We start from the raw sequence: 26,772 nt of genomic DNA, 5'->3' as shown, positions 1-26,772 counted from the left end.
AGAGTCTTAGGCATAAGATCATACCATCTGTAAATAGGGATAATTTGACTTCTTTCTTCCCTATTTGAATTCCTTTTATTTCTTCCTCTTGTCTTATTGGTTTTGCTAGAAATTCCAAGACTATATTGAATAAGATTGGGGAGAGTTGAAACTCTTGTCTTGTTCCTGACTTTAGAGGAAATGGTTTCAATGTTATATCAATTAGTATGATGTTGGCTATAGGTTTGTGATATATGTTAAGGTACATTCCTTCTATTCCTAGTTTCTTCAGAGCTTTTATTTGAAAGGATGTTGAATTTTATCAAAGACTTTTTCTGCATCTATGGGGATGATCATGTGATTTTTGTCCTTGCTTCTGTTTATGTGCCATATTGCATTTATTGACTTGTGTATATCGAACCATCCCTGCATTCATGGAATGAAACTGACTTGATCACAGTTATGATCTTTTTGATGTGTGGTTGGATTTGGTTTGTCATTATTTTGTTGAGAATTTTTGTATTTATGCTCATTAAAGGTATTGGCCTAAAACCCTCTTTTTTTGTTGCATCCCTGTCCTGGAATGAGTGTAATACTGGTTTCGCAGAATGAGTATGGTTGTGTTCCTTCCCTTTCTATTTCATGGAAGTTTGAGGGGTGGTGGTACAAGTTCTTCTTTAAAGATCTGGTAGAATTCAGCAATGAATCCACTGGGTCCTGGGATTTTCTTCAGTTTCATTGCTTTTATAGATCTATTTAGATGATTTATATCCTCTTGGTTCAGTTTTGGTTGATCAAATGCATGTATAAATGTATCCATTTCTTATATTTCTTATAGATTTTCCAGTTTATTTGAACATAGGTTTTTGAAGTATTTCCTAATGATTCTCTGGATTTCATTGGTATTTGTTGTGTTATTCCATTTTTCATCTCTAATTTTATTAGTTTGCATCTTTTTCCTCCTTATTCTGGTTTGATTGGCCAAGGGTTTATCAATCTTATTTATTTTTTCAAAGAACCAACTTTTTGTTTCATTGATTCATTGTATAGTGTATCTAGTCTCTATTGCATTGATTTGGGACCTTATTAGTATTATTTTTTATTTCTCTCTTCTACTAATTTTGAGTTTAACTTGCTGTTGTTTTTCTACGAACTTGTGATGCAATATTAGGTCATTTATTTGAGATCTCTCTCTGTTTTTAATGTGCCACTCATAGCTATAATCTTTCCTCTTAGCACTGCCTTTATTGTATCCCATAGGTTCTATCATTTTCATTAGATTTCAGAAAATTTCTTATTTCCCTCCTTCTTTCTTCAGTGGCACACTGGTTATACAACACATGTTTTTCAGTCTCTATGTGGTTGAACATTTTATGTAGTTTCTTTGTTGAGTTCTAGTTTTATTCCATTGTAGTCTGACAGGATACAAGGAGTTATTTTAATTTTCTTGTATTTGTTGAGACTTGCTTTGTATTCTAAATTATCTGTTTTGGAGAAAGCTAAATAGGCTGCTGAGAAAAATGTGCATTATAGTGCTACTGGATCAAATACTCTGTAGATATCTGTTAAGTCTAGTTGGTCTGTGGTGTCATTTAATTCTGAGGTTTCCTTGTTGATTTTCTTTGTCTGCATGACCTATCTGTTGGTGACAGTGGGTATTGAAATATCCACTATCATTGTGTTGGGGTCTATCTGTGCTTTTAAGTCCAGTAGTGTTTGTTTAGTGAAGTTGGGTACACTGACATTGGGCACATATAATTTAACAATTGTTATTTTCTCTTGCTATATTGTTCCTTTTATTAATATGGAGTGATCTTCTTTGTTTCTTCTAATTAACTTAGGTTTGAAGTCTACCTTATCATATATGAATATAACTATTCCTGCCTATTTTAGGGGTCCATTTACTTGGAAAATCTTTTCTCAACCTTTTACCCTAACCCAGTGTTTATTTTTGTCAATAGGATGTGTTTCTTGTAGGTAACAAATTGTCAAATCTTGCTTTTTAATCCAGTTCACTATTCTATGTCTTTTGATGGGAGAATTGAGACCAGTAGCATTTAGTGTTAATACTGAAAGGTATGTGGTAATTCCTGCCATTTGTTGCTTTTGTGTGTGTATGTGTATGTGATTGATCTTTCCAACTCTTCATTCTCTTATCTGCTCATCTCATGAGATTTATTTATTCCTATATTTATCTGCATTGGCTGTATAAGGTTCCTTTGAGTATCTTCTGGAATGCTGATTTAGTGGCCATAAATAGCTTTATGTTTATCGTGGAAGGTTTTTATTTCTTCTTCAATTATGAATAATATCTTTGCTGGGTAGAGTATCCTGGTTTGAAATTATTTTCTTTCAATACTTGAAATATCTCACTGCATGTCCTTCTTTCTTTTAAGGTTTCTGTTGAGAAATTTGGTGTTGTTCTGATGGGTTTACCTTTATTGATGACTTGATATTTCTCCCTTTCAGCTTTCAAGATTCTTTCCTTGTTCTCTGTACTTAATGTTTTAACCATAATATGTAATGGAGAGGTTCTATTTTGGTTGTATCTATTTGGTGCCCTAGAGGCCTCCTGTGCTTGGGTAGGAATCTCTTTTTTGAAATTTTGGAAGTTTTCTGCTATTACTTTGTTGAATATGTTTCCTATACTTTTGGCTTGCACCACTTTGCCTTCTTCAAATCCCATCATTTATAGGTTTGGTCTTTTAATGGAGTCACAGATTTCTTACATGTTCCTTTCATAATTCCTCATTCTTTTCTCTGTGTATTCATTTATTTTTTCCAACATATCTATTTTGTCTTCAAGTCCTGGATTTCTGTCTTCCAGTGTGCTGGAATGAAGTGGCTTTTGACTGTATTTTTAATTTGACTTAAAGAGATTTGTATTTCCAGAGTTTCCATCTCTTTCTCTCCTTTTTTTTTTTTTTTTTGCTTGGGCAAAACTCTTAACCTTGTATGACAATGTTTATCATGCCAGAAGGGTAGCAGTTTAAAGCCAGCCTGGGAAAATAGTTTGCAAGACCCTATCTCTAAAAAATCCACCACCTAACAGGGTTGGTGAGTGGCTCAAGGTATAGGCCCAGAGTTTAAAACCCAGTGCCACAATAAAAAAAAAAAAAGAAAGAATGACCAATAAAACTCAGGTGATAGCAGTAGTATGGGATAGAGTGGGTCCCTGTCAGCAACCATGTGCTTGTGGAAGATTTACTCTTTTAAAGGCTTATCTCTCTAGCTATGCTCTAACCTTATGTTGGTACCCTCTCTTTTATCAAACTGACCTGACAATCTACCCTTGCAGCCATCAACCTAAATTTGTTTTCAGGTTTGTAAGGACTTGGGAAGTGGTGGCTGTCATTTTGAAAACTCTTATTTTTTAAAAGTCCAAATCAAACTAAAATTCATCAGGTACAGTACCTCTCAGTGAGATACCACTCTCGTGTTTTCCTTTTATTGTTCTTGCCTTAAAATTCTAAACTCAATGGCTGTGTCTTAAATTGTATAAAATATTGGTGTTAAAGAATGATAAAACTTTTTAATGTCACTTAAAGGTTGATCAGTATGTAAAAGGAATATTTTAATAAAAATATTAAAATGTTAGCCATTTGTCAGAGAGTAAATAAGTCTTTATGCTTGTTTGGTAGCCCTTATATTCTTTTACAAAAGTAAAATAATGTCCAGGAGCATAACAGGTAGTTTTGGTGTTTCTGAACCATAAGTTTATTTAACAAGCATACCCTAACAATGAAGCGGAGTTAATGTTCCATTTGTAGATTATCTGACCTCATTTGACACTGTAGAAGGTGACATTCAACTGCGTCTCCAGACAAAATAGAAGATAAATAAGAATCTCTACAGAGCCTCTTTGCTCTACCCACTGTTGCTCTCCCCAGTCTTGTTCTCCAGGAGGTTTGTTCCTAGAGCTGTTGTGTAAAGAAGGAAAGGGACAGTGGGAGGAGTTAAGTGTTAAGCTTCAGAAACCTATGGATATGCATTTAAAGTGACTTCCTGGCTTTTATTTTGTTAGCGCCTTCCTTAAAACGTAAGGACTTCATTGATTTTTAACATAATGTTACTACCATTGGACATATGACCCATCCCACTGTGATCCATAAAATTTAATATTTTCATTATGTCATTCAACACTGAAAGATACTCAAAAGAGCTTTTTAAAAAATAAACCTCAGACTTTGAAAGTGCCCTGAAATCTGTCCTTACACACTTTTGTTTGTGCTATAACATTGTTACATATATCATTCTGTGATTAAATCTCCAGGTTATTCTAAATAACACTTAAATTCTTAAAGGATAATTTATACATATAAATGAATTGTATATATATATTTATTTATTTATATATACACACACACATACATATACAATATACCAATATGACCGTGAAAAAAAGTAAGATACTAGGACAGGAGGCATGGTTCAAGTTGTAGAGTGCTTGAGGCCCTGCGTTCAAACCCCAGTATCACTAATAAAAAGAAGAAAAAGAGTAAAGCAAGAGAATACAATTTTTTTGTCTGCTATTTCATTGGCGTGAAGTATTTAAAAGAATGAGGCACTTTCAAACAAAGTCTTGAGCTTTTCAAAATGTTAAATGAATTTTAAACATGAGGTTACTCTCCCATTACCTATTGCTGATTCTGTCATTGGATAAGTAAATAAATAGGAATAAACATCCCCCAAAACTTACCAGTTTATTTTTAAGTGTACAGCATCAAGTTCATTCACACTATTGTGCAACATACATCATCATATATCTCCAAAACTTTTCATCTTTCAAAACTAAAAATCTGTACATTTAAAAAAATAAATTCCCATTTTCTCTTCCCTCAAACCCTGAGCAACCATCATTCTGTTTGTTGTCTCTATGACTGTGTAAGTACTTCATGTAAGTGGAATCATGCAATATTTGTCCTTTCATGTCTTTTATTTCATGTAGCATAATGCTTTTAAGGTTCATCAATGTTGTAATATGTTGTAGATGTGTCAGAATTATGTTCCTTTTTAAAGACTGAATAATACTCCATTATATGTAAATACCATACTTTGTGGAAATTTGTATCATTTCTACCTTTTGGCTACTGGGAATCATGCTGCTATGAACATGGTGAACAAATACCTGAGTCCCTGTTTTTCATATTTTGGGGTATATCCCCAGAAGTGGAATTGCTGAATCATATTGTAATTTTATGTTTTTTTTTGAGATATGACTTTGCTATGTTGACCAGGCCAGTCTCAAACTCATGGACTGAAGTGATCCTCCTGCCTAAGCCTCCTGAGTGGTTGGGAGTGCAGGTGTGTATAAGTTTTTAAGGAACCATCATCTTGTTTTCCAAGGTGGCTCTGACATTTTACATTTCCACCCACAGTGCAAATCCAGTTTCTTCCCATATTCACCAACACTCATTATTTTCTTTTTTTGCTTTGAGAATAGCCACCCTAATGGATGGGAAAGTGGAATGTCATTGTGGTTTTGATTTGCCTTTCCTGACATATTAGTGATGTGACAGATATTTTCAAAGGTTTATATTTACTCACATTTTTGCCTTTTCCACGGTTTTTCATTAGGTCTAGATTAGCTTGTTTAGGTCTAGATTTCCATCTGGCATCATATTCCTTTTGTCTGAAAGAATTCCTTTAACATTTCTTATTCTCAGTCTTCAGAAATGTTGGTGGAAGTGTTCTTTAAGTTTTTCTTGACAAGAGTCTGATAAAATCTCTTTCACCTTCATATTCAAAAGATATTTTTGCTGTTAATTTGGACTGACTATACAATGTCCTGAATTTTCATTATGGAGACCAATGCAAAATGAAAATCTGGAATCATCTGTTCAAACATTATTAAGAATTTTAAGCCATCAGTGGCAGAATGTTAAACTAAGCATGGTCCTTCTGAGCTTGGGACCTTGAAGACTGCACAAGCCTGCTCTGCTGGACGTAGAATTCTAGGGGCTCATTTTTTTCTTTTGGTACAGTGTGAACCACAACTCCACTCACTTTAGTTTTTTGTAGTAATAGGACAGGTGAGAATAGAGACAGAAAACAAATAAAGAAATATACAAATGAGGTGGTTTCTGATATTAATAAAGCTTATAAAGAAAATGAAAAAATCAATGGTTAGAATCACTAGCTCACCAGTAATTCCTACCTACTTGAGAGGCAGAGATCAGATAGACCACAGTTCAAGGCCAACCCAGGCAAAAAGTTGGTGAGAACCCATCTCAACCAATAAATTGGGTTTGTGGCATGCACCTGTCATCCCAAGTATGCAGGAGATGTGCAAAAATGTGAGACCCTATCAAAAACAAACAAACAAAGAGCTCAAGTGGCTGAATGCCTGTCTATCAAGCATGAGTCCCTGAGTTCAAAACCCCAGTACCACACACACACACACACAAAATCATTGACTTAAGAGGGATTGATGCAGGTGGTGAAAGAACTGCAACTGAAGACTCATAAGGTAGGAATGAACTTGGTATGCTTAAGGAACAGACAGGAGAGTTAGTGCAGCTGGAGCATCATAAACAAAAGGAGAGTGGCAGGAGATAAGGGAAAAGAGGTGGACAGGAGTGAGTCCATATGAGACCTCATGGGCATGGTTAGAAGTTAGTTGTATTCAAGTCAATGAATGACTTGAAGCAGAAACAGTATATGATGTGAAAAATGTTATAAAATATCATTCTGCTATTGGGGAACAGAAGTTGGGAGGCTAAGAGTAGAACCAAGTAATTGAAGGATGGAGAGAGACAACTCTATAGTTGGAGTTTTTATATTAAGCTACTATTGAAACCTCTGGTTGAGACTTTTTGTTTAAACATAGTTGAGGTTTTATGGCAGTGGGGGGGGGGTGGTTAGATGGTGAGACAAACAGATGAAGTCACTCTAATGGAGAGGACCCTGAATAATATGAAAGATACCTTTCAGAAGGCTACATATGGTGACTAAATGGTGACAGTGTTATGGGAGGGTGGTAGCTGACATAGGAAAAGTGTTTCCTTAAGACAACACTTCAACCTCTTCAAATTACCTTTCTCTCAATCTTGGCCTCACAAATACAGGTGACTCATACTAGATCTCTCAGGAATTCCAAACAGAATTCTAGAATGATTTTATGTTGTGATTCTCAACATCCACGGCAGCAGCATTAACCATTATCACTACTAGCACATTTATCATTTGCATTATTAATGGTATTTATGGAACACATGCTGCATGCCAGGCCCTATCTTAATGGCTTTATAAGCATGACCTCATTTATTTATTTAAAAAATATGGAACGCTTCACGAATTTGCGTGTCATCTTTGCGCAGGGGCCGTGCTAGTCTTCTCTGTATCGTTCCAGTTTTAGTATATGTGCTGCCGAAGTGGGCATGAGCATGACCTCATTTAATCCTCACTACGACTCTGGAAGAAACAAGCTATTATCCACAATGGTAGAAAGGTGAAGTAATTTGACAAGGTCACATTCTATAAGGCAGTAGAGGCTATGCATTGGAGTAATTATTTTCATCCATCTTGTATGGATTAAAAATATTTCCTTGCAATGACACCAAGTTTGCTTTTACTTGAAAATAAATCAAAACAGTACTATAAACAAATAAAAAAATAAACTGTAAAACAAAATCCTTTGCTAGAACTTGGATAAAAACGGTCTGGTCTCCAAATTGGGATAACTGTAAAAGTGTCACCTGTTTAAAATAATAATCTGCGTTATTAAAATCTGACCTTGTGGGAACTTGCTTTCTAATTGATATGTCAGAACTCCTGAAGGTCAAAAGACATAAATGACCTGTTTAAAACAAAAGGAAGTGTACCTGTACATGACTGAAAATCTATTGAAAAAGCACCAGAGAGCTTTATATTCAGGTTAATAAAAATGAACCACACATTTCAAAGGAGAATCTGGGACACTGTTCAAATAACAAAGATTTAAAGCAAGCTGGGCTTACTGCCCAGAATAATACACACATGCATTCACAGAATTTTGCCCCCTGGGTTTGTTCACCCACCCCCACATCTAACCTTACAACACCAACTCAGAGAAAGTAAAACTGATGCAAAAAATGTTACAATGGACTAATGGCCTTAGTGTATAAAACCAAACAATGTCATACTTCAACATTGCTTTTATCTTTTAGGTATGAAAATCTTGAAATCTTGACTTTGAAATCTCCAGTATTACAACTAAAAATGTACAGCTGTAGTGTAATTTCAACATTACGTGTAATATTTCATGGTTGCATGTATTTTTAAGGACAAAATATTCTTGGTAGTAATTAAAAACTCATTCTGCAGAGAATATACATAAAGAGTACACATTCTATAGGATGATCTTTTAAAGGTGCAATTTATTATTCTCTTAATTTTCACCATATATGTAGTTTTCTGTCATGCCGTCTTAAATAATCACTCTGACTTCTTTGTCCTTCCTTACTGTAGAGAATAGTGGCTTCTTTGTGAATGGTAGAACTGGATCTCTATTTTACAGAATGACCTTGGACTGAGGGAAAGTTTGATGGCGTATTCATTACCATTACAAATCAACCAAATCAGCCCTAAACTTAATGGTTCAGAGCTACAAATATTTAGTGTCTTGCTGTTTCTGAAGGTTGGGAATCTGAGAGCAGCATGAATGGGTGCCATTGGCTCAAAGTCTTGCAAGGTTACAGTCAAGTAGTCATCCCAAGACCTGTTAGGGACTGAAAGATCCCCTTCCAGGCTCACTCACATGATTGGTTCAGGCTTTAGTTCACCAGAGTCTATTAGACGGAGTTCCTATGCACACCACAGCTATACTTACAAATGATAGCTTACCTCTCCCAGCACAATTGATCTAAGGAAAAGAGAGCAAGTGTGCTCAAGATGGAACCTAACCTTAAAGGTGATTTCCCACCATTTTTGCCTTATTTTGCCCATTAGAAATGAGTCATTAGATTCCATCCCAGCCTCAAGGGGAGGGGATTCCAGGGATCCTTGGGGACCATTTTAGAGGCTGCCTACCAAAGTGTGCATCCATTGCCCAAATTCCTGGCCAAGACTAGAGGAACACTGGGATTATTTCCCTCTTCCTTCTTCTGGAATGAAGCTTGTTCAAACTCAGAAGAAACAAAGGGGAATGTGACGAGAGCTGAGTCTGAAGACTATGCCCAGCTATGAAAGACTCCTTAGATTTTACCTGTATCTTCAGGACAACAGCCTCAGGCTCTACTTGCTCAGTCCTTCCTCCAAACATCCCTGGAAGACATTAAAGGACTTTTGTGTGTCTTACCTCCTTCCTGTCTCAGCTGACCCTCAGCACTTCCTTTCCCTTTACCCTGTCCTCCAGGGCAACTCCCCACCCTGTCTCGCAGGCAGAATTGGATGTCTACAAGGACCAGAAGTGAAGCTCAATCCTTGGGACTAAAACTAAGCTGAAGAGCTAGTACTCTGATGTCAGATGGACTGACCTTGTGTTATATAGACTTTAGCAAAAGAAAACCAGAAGCAGAATTTGACTCTGGGTGAGAGGCCAGACAAGAACATGCCAGTAAGTTGGGAGCTAGTGGCTCAGACTTGTTGTATTCCTAGCTACTCAGGAGGCAGAGATCAGGAGGATTCCAATTCAAAGCCAGCCAAGGCAAACAGTTCAAAAGACTCTATCTTGGAAATACCCAACATAAAAAAGGGCTGGAAGTACTACCAAAAAAGACTATGCCCGTGTTGAGCTCTCCCAGTTGAGGTTTAGACATGTGACTCCAATATTATGCCTACAAAGTAGATTTAAAAACAAGAAACACAAGACCAGAAGATGGCTGGTCTGGTGATGCAGATATAGGTAGAGAGGTAGGAAGGGAGCCCAGGGTGTCTCATCACTAGCAACTAAATAAGCTATCTGAAGGGAAAAATAAATGCTTCATGTGTGTAGGGGTCCAGAAGGTAGCTAAATAAATGAAGCAGGTAAGAACATAGAGATAGAGCTGGGTGGGGTGGCACATACATGTAATTCCAGAATGCAGGAGGCTGAATCAAGAGGATCACAGTAATCTCAAAGCTGCTTGAAGCCTGGGTCACATAGCGAGAGCCTGTCTCAAAACTTGAGAAAGAGAGGGAGAAAGAGAGAGAGAGAGAGAGAGGGAGAGAGAGGGAGGGAAAGAGAGAGAGAGAGAGAGAGAGAGAGAGAGAGAGAGAGAGAGAGAGAGAGAGAGAGAGAGAGAGAAGAAAAATTAAAAAAAAAAGACTAGAGAAAAGTGTTTGATTGTAACTACTTGGAGTATTAGGGCCAAAGTTAAGTGAGGCCAAGTGTATAGGGCAGATTCTTCCAGCAGGGGGCACCAGTAAATGGTTTTCATTGTCATGCATCAGGTTTGGTGCTGTGGATGAGCTCCTGTACCAAAGGAGAGGCTCCAGTTTGAACTTTCCCTAGCAGTTTAGGTTCACTCCTTACAGACTGCATAGACGATGGAGCATAGCTGCCTTGACCTTGAGCCAATTGTAGGCTACAGGAAGAGCAGAGGGGAGCAGATTCTGTTTTGAGTTGAGCATGTAGGTGCCTTAAACTGAGTTGGGGCTCAAAGTTTCCTTCCTTCCTTCCTTCCTTCCTTCCTTCCTTCCTTCCTTCCTTCCTTCCTTCCTTCCTTCCTTCCTTCCTTCCTTTCTTCCTCCCTCCCTCACTTTCTCCCTTCCTTTCTTCTTTCTTTTTTAGTGTATATTAATTGTACAAAGGAGTTCCATTGTGAAATTTCCATACATGCATATAAGTACTTTGGTCAAATGTATCACCTCTATTACTCTTTCTTATTGCACCCCCCCATTTTTTAAAACAAATTGTAACATTGTTTCATTACTACATTTTTACACATATGTATGAAATACTTAGATCATATTCAACCTCTTTTACCCTTCCTATTCCCACTGGTCCCCAACCCCAGTTTTTTTTTTGTGTGTGTGTGTTTAGGTCTAGATGCCGCATATAGAGAGAACATATGAAATTTGTCTTTCTCAGTGTGGCTTACTCACTTAACAAAATGATTTCCAGTTCCATTCATTTTCCTGCAAACAACATAGTTTCTTTCTTCTTTATGGATGAATCTCCATTATGTATATATGCCACATTATCTTTACACATTTTTCAGTTGAAGGGCATCTAGGCTGACTTCACAGCTTGGCTATTGTGAATAGTGCTGTAATAAACATGGGTGTGCAGGTGTCTCTATTGTATGCTGACTTACATTCCTATGGATATATGCCCAGGAGGGTATACAGGACTATATGGTAGTTCTACTTTTAGTTTTTTGAGGAGCCTCCTCCTGATTTCCATAGTGGCTGCACTAATCAAGTTTTTCTTAAAGGACAGGCTCTTGACTAATTGCATTCTAGTTACAAAAATGGCAGCTTGGGAAGTAATCTGTTCTTCCTCCTTCTCCTTCTCCTACTATCTCATCTCCCCTTCCCGTCCTGTTCTACCATCTCCCCAGTGCCCTAGACAGCACAGAAATTTGCCTATGAGATTTGAAACTGGGGAGTCAATTGGAATTGCTGATCTTGGCTGAGATGGTTGTTTTTGCCTTGTGGTATTTTGACCATGCTGCTGTCTGACAGTTTGTAACACACAGAGAATAATTGCTAGTAAGGCAGCAGAACATTGCATGGGAGAACACCAAAGAAAATGTGTCTAAGACTTGGCTCCAGCAACACTATCTAGGAATGATAACCAGGGCCCCGATGGGTGAAGGCAGCAAGCATCTCACTCCCAGGACCATGCAAACTGAGGGTCAGATCCTGTCTTTATTGAAAAAACTCCACATTTTCTTCAAAATGGCATTTTTGCTTTCATTTTGTTTTCTAAAATATTGTATTAAAACATGTACGTTGATGACTGCGTTTTTGGTGTCCCTTAAATTTTGCACCTCAGGTGAGTCTTGCTCCCCTCGCCCTGGTTCCAGACCAGAATACCTGCACTGTTGACTCAAGTGCATGAGCAGCAGGACCTTTTGACCTTGATTCCACCCCTCCCCCATTTTCTCCTGAGAACAGATCAAGCCAACAAACAGAGGGTACAATAATTCTTTATATCACAAGCTGAGTTAAAGTCACCTCGACTATTTCTGTATCTGTTACTATATCAATGACAGCCTAAAAGTGAAACACTCCATCTTATTATTTTAATTGAGAGGAATTACCGTGGTTAATTTTGGATGTGCCTATTTTCTTTTTACCAAATTGGTATGAGGTAGACTGGGATTAACCCTTACATCCAGGGTAAAGGTCTGCTGGGATTTGCTCATCTTTTGTCTAGAATTGTTAGATGTTTGAAACTGAACTCAATTAGCGCAGTATTTTGGCTTCTTATGTGCTAAAACGAAAATGAAAACAAAAGCAAATGCATGGTGTGAGATTTTTCTCATAAACATTTTTTTCTTGATTGTGTGAAGCTTTCTGAGGCTGTTTCTCAGTATTTTTGAGCCCTTGCCAGCTGGAAGAAAAGACAAAACAGCTGTTTTAAATCACCAAGAAACTGGCTTCCAGTATGGAAGTATGGAAGAGGGAATTTGTCTCTGTTATATATTTTGCCTTTGTCCTGGGAGTGATTATGTTGAGGAGCACTCTTGGTTGTGCAAATGTGAGCCAAGTATTGATCAGGGGTAGCTCCTGATACTGGTAGCTCCTGAAACATTCTCTGCAGATGTTTCAGATTATATGATGAAGTATTCTGTTTAATAGTGACAAAAGCTGGCCTGGGAGGGGTGGTCATAATTACAGTTGTTTAATAATTTTAATTATTCTAGTAGATACACACTGAGATATTCAAGAGTGAGGAATCTGCATCATGCTTTCAAATGGTTTGTTGAAATAACAGCAATAATTATGTGTATGTTTATGAGAGAGAGAGAGAGAGAAAACAAGTGTGAGTGAGAAAAATGCTAACAAAACATTTATCAAGGGAAGAATTTATAAGACTTCACTGTGCTAATTTTACAACTTTTCATTTTGGCCAGGTACATGTGGCTCACACCTGTAATCCTAGCTACTCAGGAGGCAGCCCAGGCAAATAGATCATGAAACCCTATCTCGAAGAAATCCACCACAAAAATGGGCTGGTGGAATGGCTCAAGGTGTTGTCCCTGAGTTCAAATCCCAGTACTAAAAAAAAATTTAAACATAGCACAGATTTAAAAAAAAATGTCAAGTTTCACATATCTAGGTGTATGTATGCATATATAGATTCTGTGTATGTATGTATGTATCTATTTATCATCTATTTTCAGGGATAAGCTAGTAGATGGCAAGATACAAGAAGCAAAGGACTAGTCTGAGATTTAAACCAGGATCGTATGTTTCTCTTAGTTATCACTTTTATGGATCTTTAAGCCAGACTGGATTTGTTGATATATGGTCCTCCGGCTTGGACTGGAATTGTTGCTCCATCCTGGAAAATGACTCAGGATTTAGTGATGTTGCAATCATCAAGAATGCATGGAAGTTATTCATGAGTTTATTTCAGTTTTGTTTCTGGTTTCAGAAATTTATTTATTTATTTGGTGGTACTGGGCATTTGAATTTAGGGCCTCTTGCTTTGTAAGTAGGTACTCTACCACTTGAGCCACACCCCAGCCCTCTTTGCTTCAGTTATTCAAGTAGGGTCTTTCGGACCATGATCCTCCTACTTAGCTTCCCATGTAGCTAGGATGACATATGTGTGCACTACCACACCCAGCTTTTTATTGGTTGAGATGGGGTTTTGCTAACTTTTTGCCTGGACTGGCCCAGAATCTTGATCCTCCCACTCTGACTCCTGAGTAGCTAGGATTGCAGGCATAAACCACTGTGCCTGGCCATAATTTTATTTATTGACCACAGTATCAGTCTCTTCAATTTCTAAGACATCTGTGTTCAAGGCATGGAGAGTTATTGTATTCATAAAATTTGCACAAGTCTTTCCTCACTATTTTAATCCCCATCTGAGAAATTTACATACCACATTTCTTGCATGATTTCCCCTCCCCCAACCTCAGATGCACATAAATAGTGGGTGTTGAAAGGATAAGAGGAATTGTGTGAGTAAATTACCACCAGCTGTCTGAAGGCTTGGTCATAATTTCTTTCCTTGAGGTTTTTCAGCTGACAGACAAGCCTAACCATGGAAAGAGATGTGTACACACACACACACACACACACACACACACACACACACACACACACACACACACACACACATTCCTAAAGACAGGGGAAGAAGGTTGGGAGACAAAGGGAGGAAATATCTATTTTTTTGGTTCACAGAACTCTAGGCAGCAAGTGAGGGAATGTACTTAGTCAGCTTCCTTGTTAGAACCTTGGTCTCATATGATACTTCAGGCAGCTGAGAAATGGGAAGTTAGGGTCACTGGCCTAGCCCTAGAGAGCAGTTTGGAGCAGAACTGAGATTAAAATTCATGACTGCTATATAGAGTCAGAGTTGGAGTCCTGCTAGGTATGCAAACATTAGTGAAAAAATGGCTATGATTTATAGAATGTCTAAAATGTGCTTGGCAATGAATTAAACACTTTTCATGTTATCTCCCTATCAGGTACTTATTATTAATACCTTACTTTACAAATAAAGAATCTAAAGCACGGAGTGTTAGTAACTTGAAAGAATTACAGGGCTGGAAATTGATGCTAGAGAAAAAAAACCTTAGCTGCCATGTTGTGTTGTATGCCAGCCACACTGGCTACTGGGTACTGCCCTTCCCAATGAATGAGACCCTAGGTAGTCACTGAGGGCGGGAGTGGGGAGATTTTTTCTTCTACTAGTGAAAATTAGATTTTTCAACCACACATTTTAAAAACTGATTTTTAAAATTTTTAGTTGACAATAATTGTGTCAACTTATGAGATACAATGTGATTTTTTATATATGTACACATTGTGGAATGATTAAAACAAGCTAATAATTTTTCTTTGGTGGTACTGGGGTTTGAACTTAGGGCCTCGTGCTTGCTAGGCAGGTGCTCTACACTCTACCACATGAACCACTCCACCATCCCTTTCACGTCTTGGGTATTTTCAAGATAGGGTCTTTTAAACTATTTGCCTGGGCTGGTCTTGAACCGAGATCCTCTTGATCTCTGTCTCCCGGGTAGCTAGGATTACAGGTGTGAGCCACTAGCACCTGACCAAGGTAATAAATTTTTCATAAAAGCTCTGAACTTTCAGTTATGATCAAGGTTTCTGTTATGATCATTCTCTGTACCTTACTGAGATTACTGAGATGCTATCTTCTTTATGAAGCATTCTTTAGTCAAATTTAATTAGGTGCTCTCTCCTTCTTCTGGACTGTGGGCTTTATTGTAGTACTTCATACAAATGGATTTGTATTATCATTTGATGACTGCTTGTCTGCTTTCCACATTAGATTTTAAATGTGCACCACAATGCCTAGCACATGTGCTGTAGGTGTTATTTGAACTGAGGTTGAACTGAGTGAACTTAGGTAACCAAATTCTCCTTGAGTATTATCAGGGTGTGGGAATAAAATTAAGTCCCCTGAGCATTATCTACGTCTGCGTGCCCACTCATTCATTTACTAATAAAGTCCAGTATAAAACTCCTCCTGTGCCCCCATAAGTTTTTCTGCTTATCCAAAGGATTGTTTCCACTCTCCTGTGGTCTGCTGCTGACCCCGAGCTCTGTTGCTCTGAGGCGCAGCTGCTCTTTGCCTGCTGTGTTTAGTCTGCAGAGTCTGCAGAGCCTCACATCCTCCACCTCTGCCCTGCATCAGCTGCTGAAGGGCAGCTCTTTCCATTCATGTATACAATCATTTGTCTCTAGGTTGCTTGAAAGGCCTGGGTAGCCAGGTATGTCTAGCCAAGTTCTGCCCGTTAGGCCCTCCATTGGGCTAATGTAACCAACTTGAATTTATTAACTCTATTAGACCATTTTTTGGTATGTGAAAACTTAATTTTATTGTACAGTTGGCCTTCTGTTTCTGCAGATTTCACATCCACAGATTCAACTAACCACAGATCAAAATATTTAAGGGGTCTGAGCTGGGTGCTGGTGGCTCACACCTGGTGACTTGGGAGGCTGAACTGGGGCCAAAAGTTCTCAAGATTCCATTTGAACCAATTGGGTACAGCAGCATACACTCATCATCCCAAGTTATATAGGAGGCTGAGACTGGGAGGATGGCAGTTCCAGGCTAACCCAGGGGAAAAAAATTCATGGATCCCCATCTCAATGAAAAAAAAAAAAAAAGCTGGACATGGTAGCACATGCTGTCATCCTAGCAATGGTGGGAAGCCTAAAACAGTAGGATTATACTCCAGGCAAGCCTGGGAAAAATGTGGAACCCTGTCTCCAAAATAATCACAGAAAAAAAAAAAAGGGCTAGCAAGTGTAAAACCCTGAGTTCGAATCTCTAGTACTGCAAAAAAACCCAAAGAACAAAAACAAAACTGTGGCCTGAACATGTTTCGCTTGTCATTATTCCCAAAACAATACACCATAATGACTATCTGCATAACATTTACATAGTATTGGTGTTGTAGTTTGGGTCTTAAATGTTTCATAATACATGGATATCAAGGTCTTTGTCCCCAGTCTGTGGTTGTATTGGGAGGTGGTAGAATCTTTACAGGTAGGAGGAAGTTAGGTTACTGGTGGGGGGCATGCCCTGGGAGGAGATATTGGGACACCAGTCCTTTCCTCTCTCTCTTTTTGCTTCCTGTCTACTGTGAGGTGAACAGGTTTCCTCTGCCATGTGTTCCCACCATGAGGTATTGTGCTGTCACAGACCCAAAACTACAGGACCAAATGATGATGGATTGAAATCACTGAAACAGTGAGCCAAAATAAACCTTTCCTCCTTTGAATTTGATTATCTCAGGTATTTTGTTACAACAATAGAAAGCTGGCTAACACAACAATTGTCTATAATCTGGAGATGATTTAAAGTATATGGGAGGATATGCATAGATTATAGGTATCGATATAGATATGCAAATAATGCACCATTTTATATAAGGGATTTGAGCATCAGCAGATTTTCAGCAGACCAATAGTGCTGTAGGCTGGAGACCAAACTTTTAACACACGGGCCTTTGTGAGACATTCAAGATCCAAACTATAGCACCAATATTATGTAAATGCTATATAAATAGTTGTTATGCCATATTATTTATGGAATATTGCTGAGAAAGTCATCTTTTTATGCTCTACTGTCTCAACCTCTTTTAGTCTATGCTGGTACAACACACTTTAAAACTTTAAGGGCATCTTATGTACTAATTAATAGTCAACTCCACTAGACAAAAGCCATATCCATCCCACATTTCATTCTGAAAATGCTTTTTAAAAAAAACTTAGTCTGCTTGTGATTTGAAGTGGGATAATGGACTGTTCAGATTGTGAGAAACTTCTGTCCAATGGAGATGCACACCCTTAAGACTCTTAGAGGCTGTTCTGTTTAACTAAAAGGATAGTTGAAGCACCATCTTAACTCTTTTACCCCTGGGTCTAACAGTCACATCTTGGTTTTGATTTTTGCCCTGAAGCTACTTCTTATTTTGAAGGCTCTTCCTGTCTGGAGAGACTGGAGATGAGAAGCAGTTTTGTATTAGAATGCTTATACAAAGCCCTAGCTTTTTATACTTCCTGTAAATTCTGCTCAAAAACTATTTTTAGCCCATCTTTTTTCTATCCATACTTTATCATAATATGGCTTAAAGGAACTGTTAGTATTTTTGAAATTCTGACTGAAAAGCTCCTGAGCCAGATCCATGCATTCATTAGTTACATTTTCTGTTTTTCCACATATCAAAGGCAATGATTTTGATAAGTTTTCTGCTACTACACAAGGCAGGCCATTTTTTTTCCAACCTCCAATACTAGTTCCTTCACTGTGTCAACAGTCTCCTCCATAACTCCATGCTCTCCCATCATTCACTAAGACTTTTCATGAGGCCTTTCTGGCTTCTGCTGCATCCAAATAACAAAATCATCACCATTTGTTTTATGTTTTTGTTATAGCAACACCCCACTTCTGGGTACCACGTTTGGCTTCAGTTATCCACTGCTATTTACAACTACCTCAAAACTTATGTGCTTAACACAACAAGTATATTATTATGTCATGATGGCGGTAATTCTAGCATGACTACAGCTAGACTTGCTCAGTTTTGTTCAATGGAGGCCTGCTTCACACATTAAGTCTGACACTTCAGTGGGAACTGCAAGATGTTGGGCTCAGCTAAACCCTTCCTTCTTTCCGTATTGGGGCCTGTCCACATTGTTTCTCTAGCATAGTTGTTTGAATTGTTATCTGGAAACTCAGGGCTCCAAACACCAGTGTCCCAAGAGTGTAAGAGTCACACTCAGAAACTTTGATCTAGCCTTGGCTGTTAGACATGTTTTGGCAGCATTCTGTTAGTCAAGTGAGTTCATGAAGCCAACACAAATTAAAGGGAGAACAGTTAGATTCTACCTTTCAATGAGAGAAGTAGCCAAGAATTTGTGGTTACCTTTATCATAGACACTGTATCCTTGATCTCAGAATGATTCACGCTGTCCAGAAAGAACATTTTTCCTTTTATCCCCAAGGTTAGGAACATAGACATGAAGCTGTGAGAGACAAGAATACATCTGTTGACTAACCAAGTCAGCTGAATAAACTGTGGTGATCAGTGAAGTAACAGATGTCGCAGACATCTTGTCCTCCTATTGAAGTGTTCAGAGAATATTGGATGTCGAAATTAGGGAAGCGGCATACATGATGGTCAGGCATGACATTCTGGAATTGAACTGATTGGTCTGGAATCTCAGTTTTGCCATCTATCAGCTTTGGGAACTTAGGCAATACACCTTACCTCAATGTGTTCCACATTAGTTATTTATGAAACAGAGACAACAAGAGCCTACCTCACAGGTTATCATGAAGATGAAAAGAGCCAGCATACACAAAGCTTTTAGAAGAAAATCTGGGAAAATGTGTTAGGCAAATTTATTTATTATCCATTCATTCATTTATTGATGGTACTGTAGTTTGAACTCAGGGCTTCACATTTGCTCTGCTGCTTGAGTCACACCTTCAGCCCTTTCTTGTTCTGGTTACTTTTGAGACAGGGTCTTGCTTTTTTGTGCAGGCCAGCCTGTATCATGGTCCTCCTTATCTCATCCCCCCAAGTAGCTAGGATTACAACTGTGAGCCACCAGTGTCTGGCTTAGACACAGTTATTTTTATTATTGTCTTATAATTTATGCAATGATGCATATCAAAATCAATAGTTCTTTTTACTCAGAATTGAGTTGAAGAGAATAAAAGGAAAATAAATTTCAAAAAGATGAAGGGAAAGTAAGAGTATCATTGGACTTTTTGAGCTCAGTGAAAAGACTATGAATAAGACTATCTTATATTTTTGTTCCTTACAGTCAATTTAAGTATTTCCCAAAGTACTCAGGAATCAGTTGACCAAATTAAGAACACTCAGGAAAGAATAACATAGCTGGCTTAATTTGTAAACATCATTTACCCACATTATTTGGGTTATAATCCAGAAAGTGGGGAGCAGGTGCAGGTGGAGAAAAATGTGTAGCTTTCTACATAATGACCTTCAGTGTCAAAATGTGAATAAAAATAATGTGTTAGAATAGGCCAGGTAAGGCTGCAGTTGACTAATCTCCAAATCTCAGTAACTTAATTTTTAAAAAAGTGTTTTTTGTTCATTCCGCATGTTCAGTTTGGGTCAGCAGGAAGGCTCTGATCATCACTAAGATGAAGATAAGACTCAGGTTGATGAAAGCTTGCTTCCTCCCAACATGTACTGATCTTCAAAGATCAGTGGAAATTCACAATGGCCAGTTGTGTTCTAGCTCTTAAAAACACTGACATTCTATCTAGAAGTGAGCATATGAGACTTTCATCCACACTTTCAATGGTCAAAAGTCACAACTAATTTTAAATGGGGTGGGAAAGGGTGAAGATAACATGTATCACCAAGGGGAAAAGTTTGACAAAAAGTCAGAAAGCACTATGTATAGTGACTGTACATTGTAGCATTATTCCACAAGTACTCACTCTCCACCCTGGCACTCTGTGGGCAGAGTTGACTTATCTGCACTATTGACTTTGGACTTGACCATATGAAGGGGATATGGCAGAAGGAACAGTGGATGGGTTCTGAGCAGAGACTTAAGAAACATCATAAGTGTCTGACAACTCTCTTGTACTCTGCCTGGGGAGTATTCCCCAGATAGCTTCTTTAGTATAGGTTCTGGAATGAGAGATAAATGCCAGGCCCAACCAATCCATACCAAAACCATAGGTCCCTGAGTGAGAAAGGAATGTTGGTTGCAAAATATTGAGATTTGAGAATTCTTTGTGAAGCTGCATTTTTTTCAACAAACAATATGACTAGTACAGTCATGACAGAGGATTTCATGAAAACTGGCTACTACAGATAAATGTTTGCAAGTAAGCACATGAAATAGGAACTTGTTAGTGTCCTAAGAAATGTAAAATAAAATAAGATGATATTAGATTATATTTTTGATAGATATAGATACATACCTAAATATATTATACTTATTAAATTATTTATTAAATAAGAAAAATTTAAATGATAAATCCTAGTGGTGCTGAGGTTATATATAAGTTGATAAAATTAGAATAATTTTACCCTAACATTCCTATGCCTAAGATGTTATCCCAAAGAAGTAGTTTGACTTAGTCCATTTCTGCTGTTATAAGAAAACACTTTAGACTGGATGATTTAGAAGTAATAGAAGTTCATTTCTCACAGTTGTGGAGACTGGCAAATCCAAGGTAAAGGTGCCAGAACATTATGTCTGCTTTCAAGATGGCTCCAGTTTGCATCTTCCAGAGGTAGGACACTGTGTGTCACATGGTGACAGAGACAGAGGGCAGAAGAGACTAGTGCACTTCCTTTAACCTCTAATCCCACTCATGAAGATACAGCACTCCTGACTTAATTACTTCCTCAAAGGCCCCCCTTCTTAAGCCTTACTCTTTAGGTTCTAACACATAAATTTTGGAGGGATCCATACATTCAAACTATAGCAAAATTCAAAAGAATAAAGGAGAAAAATCTTCACTAACACAATTACCTGTTAGAATCAATATTAGAAACAGTGTAACTATGCAATAACAGCATATTAAGCAAGCTATGGTCCTATTGATATTATAAAATAGTATATAATCATTAGAATAACAAATATGAACACATCCTGAAAACATGGAAAAATATTTAATTCATAAATATAGCTATGAAAGTAGGTATGTACTACATATGGAATATGACTAAAGAGAATATGGAGAAATACAAACTTTTGTGCTAGAGTGGTTACATGAGTATTTTTCTTTTGAAATCTAACACAAAAATGTTTTTCAACAACAAATATAATTATAGAAATCAAAGACATTTTTCTCCTCAAGAATGCACTTGTATGTGTAAGTGAGTCAGTGTCTGGATTAAAAGACACATTTTTAAGGGGTAGAGGCATGGCTCAAGTGTACAATGAATGCCTTGCAAGCAAAAGGCCCAGTATGTAAAAAAAAAAAGACACATTTTTAAGAGTGGAAGAAATTCAACACTTTTAACAATGATTATCTCTGAGTATTGAAGATAGTTTTATTTTCTAAGTACTTTCCTTACTTTTTTCAAATTTTCTGCAATAAATATGTCTTAAACTTTTGAAAAAGTTATTTCAAAAGTAAATGAGCCAAAAAATAAAATGCCTTGAAGCAGAAAAAAAATAAATGAGCCAGTTTTCTAGCCTACTTCTGACAGCCCACCACTCACCTACTTTGTGCAACCGCTTCTTGAATACAATGCTGTAGACAGAGTTCCCCTCCACAACTCAGTAGCCCATAATTTGATTCGAGACACAACTAAATATAGCACCAACTTTGGTATGAAGGATGGAAATCTGACTCTCCTTGCTTTTTTTTTTCCGCCCTCAGAGGCAACAGGAGATTCTTTTCAGGACAGGTGGTCTGTGAGCCCTGTCTAAGTCAAATGATCTTAAAATTTTTCCTGGTAACATTCTAAGTTCAAGAGTAGTGTAGTCTTAGCTACAGACCAAGGGTCGGGTTAAGGGATTCTAGACTTGGGGCCTTTTAGACAATTTTTCTGAACCCTCAAATGTTTTGTTACCCTGTCTTCCCCACCTCTAATATTTGTGCTGGTAATTAGGAGAACTCATTACCCAAGCAATGGGAGGTAAGATGACAGTTTTCCTTAAGAATACAGGTTCCTCACAGCCCCACCAGTACTCAAACATGCCAGAGTCTCTCCTGAGTCAAACGGAGCAGATTCCTGTGAGAGTAGATTCATTGTGGACAAGACTTGTTGGTCATATCTGTGGGAATTCTGAGAACATACCTCCAAGGCCATGTTGTGGAGAAAAGAGCCAGTATCAGAGCCTCAGGAGAGACTTTGAGCCTTTTTGGTCTCAAATGTAACATCTGTAAACAAGTATAACTAAATCAACCTTGCCACATATGGTACCAGAAAGCTTTCTGCAAATTAAAAAAAGGTCAGTGGTTATGCTAATAATAACAGTGATTATGTCACTTAATAAAAAGGTCTTACTTCAGAGCTAAAAAGGAGCTTCATGCCGTAAGCACTCTAATTACAGCATGTCTGCCTGGTTTAAACCTTGATACATAAGCAGATGCACAGGGCTACGGCAGTGCTGTATGGCAAGGGCCCTTCCCATGCTTTTAGACTGGAGATTGGAGGTGCGGATGGTTACTGTCTTGAAGCTTTTCCATCCTTCTGGGAGGTTCAGGAACCCTCCGTTTGCCTCCTTGGAGCTCCCAGTTGCTGTGGAAACTGAAAAAGAAGGAGGTAGCATGCCACAAAACCAGGGCATGTTTGAGAGGGAGGCAGCTAAAAGCCTACAAGGTTTTTATGAGGCTGTTTCTCTTCCCAGGGAAGCCTTCTATCCCTAGATTAGGGGTGAAACTAACATGTCACAACTCTAGGAAAATAACCTTGTGCCTGTGGCCTTCTGATATAGGCCTGGGTCACACCTCAATCTCTGCCCCCGAGGTTGCCTGGGGACAGGTTGCTAATGCAGGCCCCTCATTGGGATGGGCGAGGGCAAGGCGTCCTCCTGCTACCCCTCTGCCACCATCCTGCCTTGGAGCCAGAGAGAGGCGGCGACCTGGGAGTGTCCCCAGCTGCCCGGCCTCAGAGTCCCGCCCCGCCCCGCCCCGCTTCGCTCGCTCGCGGTTGACAGCTCAGCGGGGGCCGAGCGCCTCGTGCCAGCCGCCAGCGTCTCGCCCGCCCGCCCGCACCCCGCTCCCCCAGAACAGTCTCTCCCTTGTGCAGCTCGCCGGGTTACGATCCTCCGATCGGCCACGTCCAAGTGGTTTTCTGCAAAAGCAGGCAACGGTGCTCCGACGCAGAGAGGAGGCGCTGGGGAGGCAGAAGCTGGGGCTCTTTGCGCTGGAGGCCGGGGGGCCAGGCTTCGCGGGTTCCTGGGCTGCGTCCGCTCCCGGATGAGGAGCGCCCGGGCCAGGAAAGCGCCTGGATGATGGAGCAGACGTGGGTAAGGTAGGTGACTTCGGGTCCCTCCCCGCCCCTCCCCCAGCGCCCTCAGGAAGAGGTCACCCCTCGCTCGCCTCCGGGGCCCCTGAGCGCCTCTCTCTCCCCATCCTCTTCCCCTCCCGGGTTCCCAGCCCACCTCTCTGCCTCCTGCTGCACATGTCCCCTTTTCCACCTACTCTTGACATTCCAAATGCCCCATGAGGCTGCCTGAAAGTTTTTGTAGAAATGTCACTCTCTTTTCCTGCTTTGGGGGCTCTTTCCCACGGATTGGAGAGGTCCCCTTGGTCTTCTTTTAGACATACCTTTGATTTCCGGTACTTTGAACAATGTCAGATTCATTCTCGCCCTGCCACGTTTTGCTTCTCAGCCTCCCCCTGGACCAGTCACACAAAGGCACAGGACTGAGTGAACAGAGCTCAGCAGCTCTCATCTCCTGGACTCCAGGAGAGGGAAGGAGGAAGAGAGGTCAGGGAACCCTACACTGCTCAGGCTGAGGATAGGCAACATCGCGGAGATGCTTGGTGGGACGTTTCCTTTATCCCCCCTCTGTCCTCCAGTTTTACTCTAAACTGGACCTCCTTCCAGGGACCTGTAAGGATAAGGGAGTCCACTGAGACAAAGACTTACTTTCTGGTTTTAGGGGAAGTGCGGGTGCGGCGACTGCATGCCAGAGGTGTTTCCATAATAGACACTTTTCCATCTCCTGGATTTAGCTTTGGAGAATTGGGGTGGGGCCAAATAAGCGTCCTGACTCCAGAGAGAGAAGACTGTACAAACACAGAAAGTAAATTTGGGCTTAACAGAATTTATGCAAAAGACCTAAGGGCTTTTAATTGAACCGTTGAGAGTGAACGGTTTACTGTGAATTTTGAAGAAGGGCACATTGAAGCATGAGATGAGATGTACTTTCTACATTTGTAAGTGTCGATCCCAGATCCCACATTTACTCTTTCCTGCTCCCCTCAGACCTCTCCTTTCTTGGAGGACTGTGCTCTGTTTGGGGCATGGCTAGATTGGAAAAAAAAAAAAAGTTCAATCAAAAGGCAGGACAGGTCTCAAAGCCCTGCACTGAGGGGTGGCCAAAGAACCAGGGTTCTCTAGTCTGGAGAAGCAGATTGGGAGATGGGGAGGGCCTGGCAGCTCTCCTCAAAGATCTGAAGTGCAGTTGGTGGTAGAGGGATTAGATAGATTTAGAATATTTTAGGAGGACAGAGCAACATAGGGGACAGGTTGTGGGAGTCAAAGTTATGACTCCAAGCAGGGTAAAGCCTTCTAAACGGTGAGCTGCTTGAGCAGTAAAGAGATTCCTGACCTTGGAGATATTCAAGCAAAGACTAGAGGACCGTTTGATGATAATGGGAGTGACTAGACCAGGGATTCTTGCTCTCCATCAGTGTGTTTGTTCAAATCCTAAAAACAGTAATCATGAACAAAGCCTTTGGTCCTATCCCCAGCACTGCAAAAAAAAAAAAAAAGTATTATTTATTAACTTTTTTTTTGGTGGTACTGGGGTTTGAATTCAGAACCTCACACTGCTAGGCAGGTGCTCTACCACTTGAGCCTTGCCCCCAGGACCCCATTCCTTTTTGCTTTAATAATTAAAAAAATTATTTATGTTTTATTATTGTTGTACTTGGGCTATATTGAGACATTTACCAAACTTCTTAAAATATATCATAATTAAATTCACCCCCTTGCTTTAGTTATTTTTCAGATAGGGTCTTGACATTTTTGCCCAGGTCTGGCCTCAGACTTTGGTCCTCCTACCTATACCTCCCATGTAGCTACAAGTGTGTACCACCATGTCCATCTTATTTGTTGAGATGGGGTTCTTGATAACTTTTCTCCATGCTGGACTTGAAGTGTAATCTTCCCCATCTCCACCTCCCAAGTAGCTAGGATTACCATCATGAGCCACTGTACTTGGCTTTATTAACTTTAAAAAACATTATATTTACAAGCTAGACAGAGTGGTGCACACCTGTAATCCAGTACTAGGAGGCTGAGGCAAGAGGATGTTGAATTTGAGTCCAGCTTGTGGTTCATAGAAAGTTCTAGGCCAGTCTGGGTTACATGGTGATATCCTAGTAGGGCATACCTATAATCCCAGCACTCAGGAGGTGGAGGCAGGAAGATCTCAAGTTCTAGGCCAGCCTAGGCTACTTTGTGAGTTCCAAGATAGCCAGGACTGCCATGTACATGTAACAATTATGGACTAATTCAGAAATAATTTTGAAGAATCACAAATCATACATTTATAGTGTAATTAATTTCACAAACTAAGTGCACCCATATGATGGGCACTCAGATCAAGAATGAGAACATTGCTGGGGCTGTGGTCAAGTGGTAGAGCACCTGCCTGAGCAGCACAAGGCCCTGAGTTCAAATCCCAGTACCTCCAAAAGAATGAGTGCGTCACCAGTGCCCTTGAAACACTTCTGCACTACCAAGGATGACGTGACTATAATCTTTAACACCATAGGTTAGTTTTGCCTGGTTTGGAACTTTATGTAAATGACATTATACACTGTGTACTTTTATCCAGATTTTTTTTCACTCAATCTTATGCTTTTAGGATTCTTTTCCATTTTTGTGTTCATTTATTCTTGCTTCTAAATAAGATTCCATTGTATGTGAATATACAGACAATATTTACATATTTATATATGGAATATTTATCCATTGTATTTTTCTTGTTGGTGGTACTGGGATTTGAACTCAGAGTCTCATGCTTGTTAGGCAGGAGCTTTCCCACTTGAGCCACTCCCCCAGCCTTTTATTTCTTTTTTTGCTATTTTTGAGATAGGTCTCAAAAACTATTTGCCTGGAGCTGGTTTTGAACCTTGATCCTCCTGGTCTCTGCCTCCTGAGTAGCTAGGATTACAGGCGTGAGCCACCAGGCATTTTGTTAAAGGCATTTTGGGCAATTTCCAGTTTGGGGCTATTAAAGTGGTGTTGCTATGAACACATTTTTTTGTGAATATATGTACACATTTCTGTTGGGTAAATAAATAGAAGTAGAATCACTCGATGACAGGAAAGACACTTTTGGCTTAAAAAACATTGCCAAACATTTTCTAAAGTGGTTACAAAACAGATTTCTAAAGAAGGTATGCAAAGGGTGTGGACTTCACTGGGGCAAAGGTGAGTCATGAGGAAAGTGCAGTTTAGAGCTCCAGTGTCACACAGCTACAGGCATATCAGAAAGGCATAAATTAAAAGGTTTGGTAATGTCAGCTGGGCACAGAGGTGC

At 39.3% G+C, this 26,772-nt stretch overlaps 1 protein-coding gene and 1 non-coding gene across 8 annotated transcripts in view; one reads left to right on the top strand and one right to left on the bottom strand.

The window, feature by feature from the left end:
* Pde4dip (phosphodiesterase 4D interacting protein) overlaps positions 1 to 26,772 on the top strand; it is a 193,951-nt gene that overhangs the window by 7,154 nt on the left and 160,025 nt on the right. Inside the window, exon 1 of one of the 7 annotated variants that reach the window (XM_074050632.1) lies at positions 23,359 to 23,525. The exons of the other annotated variants lie outside the window; for them this stretch is intronic. Coding sequence (XP_073906733.1) covers positions 23,503 to 23,525 — 23 coding nt within the window. The 5' untranslated portion in view covers positions 23,359 to 23,502. Of the gene's footprint in view, positions 1 to 23,358; positions 23,526 to 26,772 lie in introns of those variants that run through there. 7 annotated transcript variants of the gene reach the window in all.
* LOC141415163 (U6 spliceosomal RNA) lies at positions 7,254 to 7,360 on the bottom strand. Its single transcript, XR_012440177.1, has one exon. It is a non-coding gene; the product is annotated as a U6 spliceosomal RNA (small nuclear RNA).

This window comes from Castor canadensis, chromosome 12 (assembly GCF_047511655.1).
Source record: "Castor canadensis chromosome 12, mCasCan1.hap1v2, whole genome shotgun sequence".
Lineage (NCBI taxonomy): Eukaryota > Metazoa > Chordata > Mammalia > Rodentia > Castoridae > Castor > Castor canadensis.
This window is presented reverse-complemented; position numbering and strand designations above follow the sequence as displayed.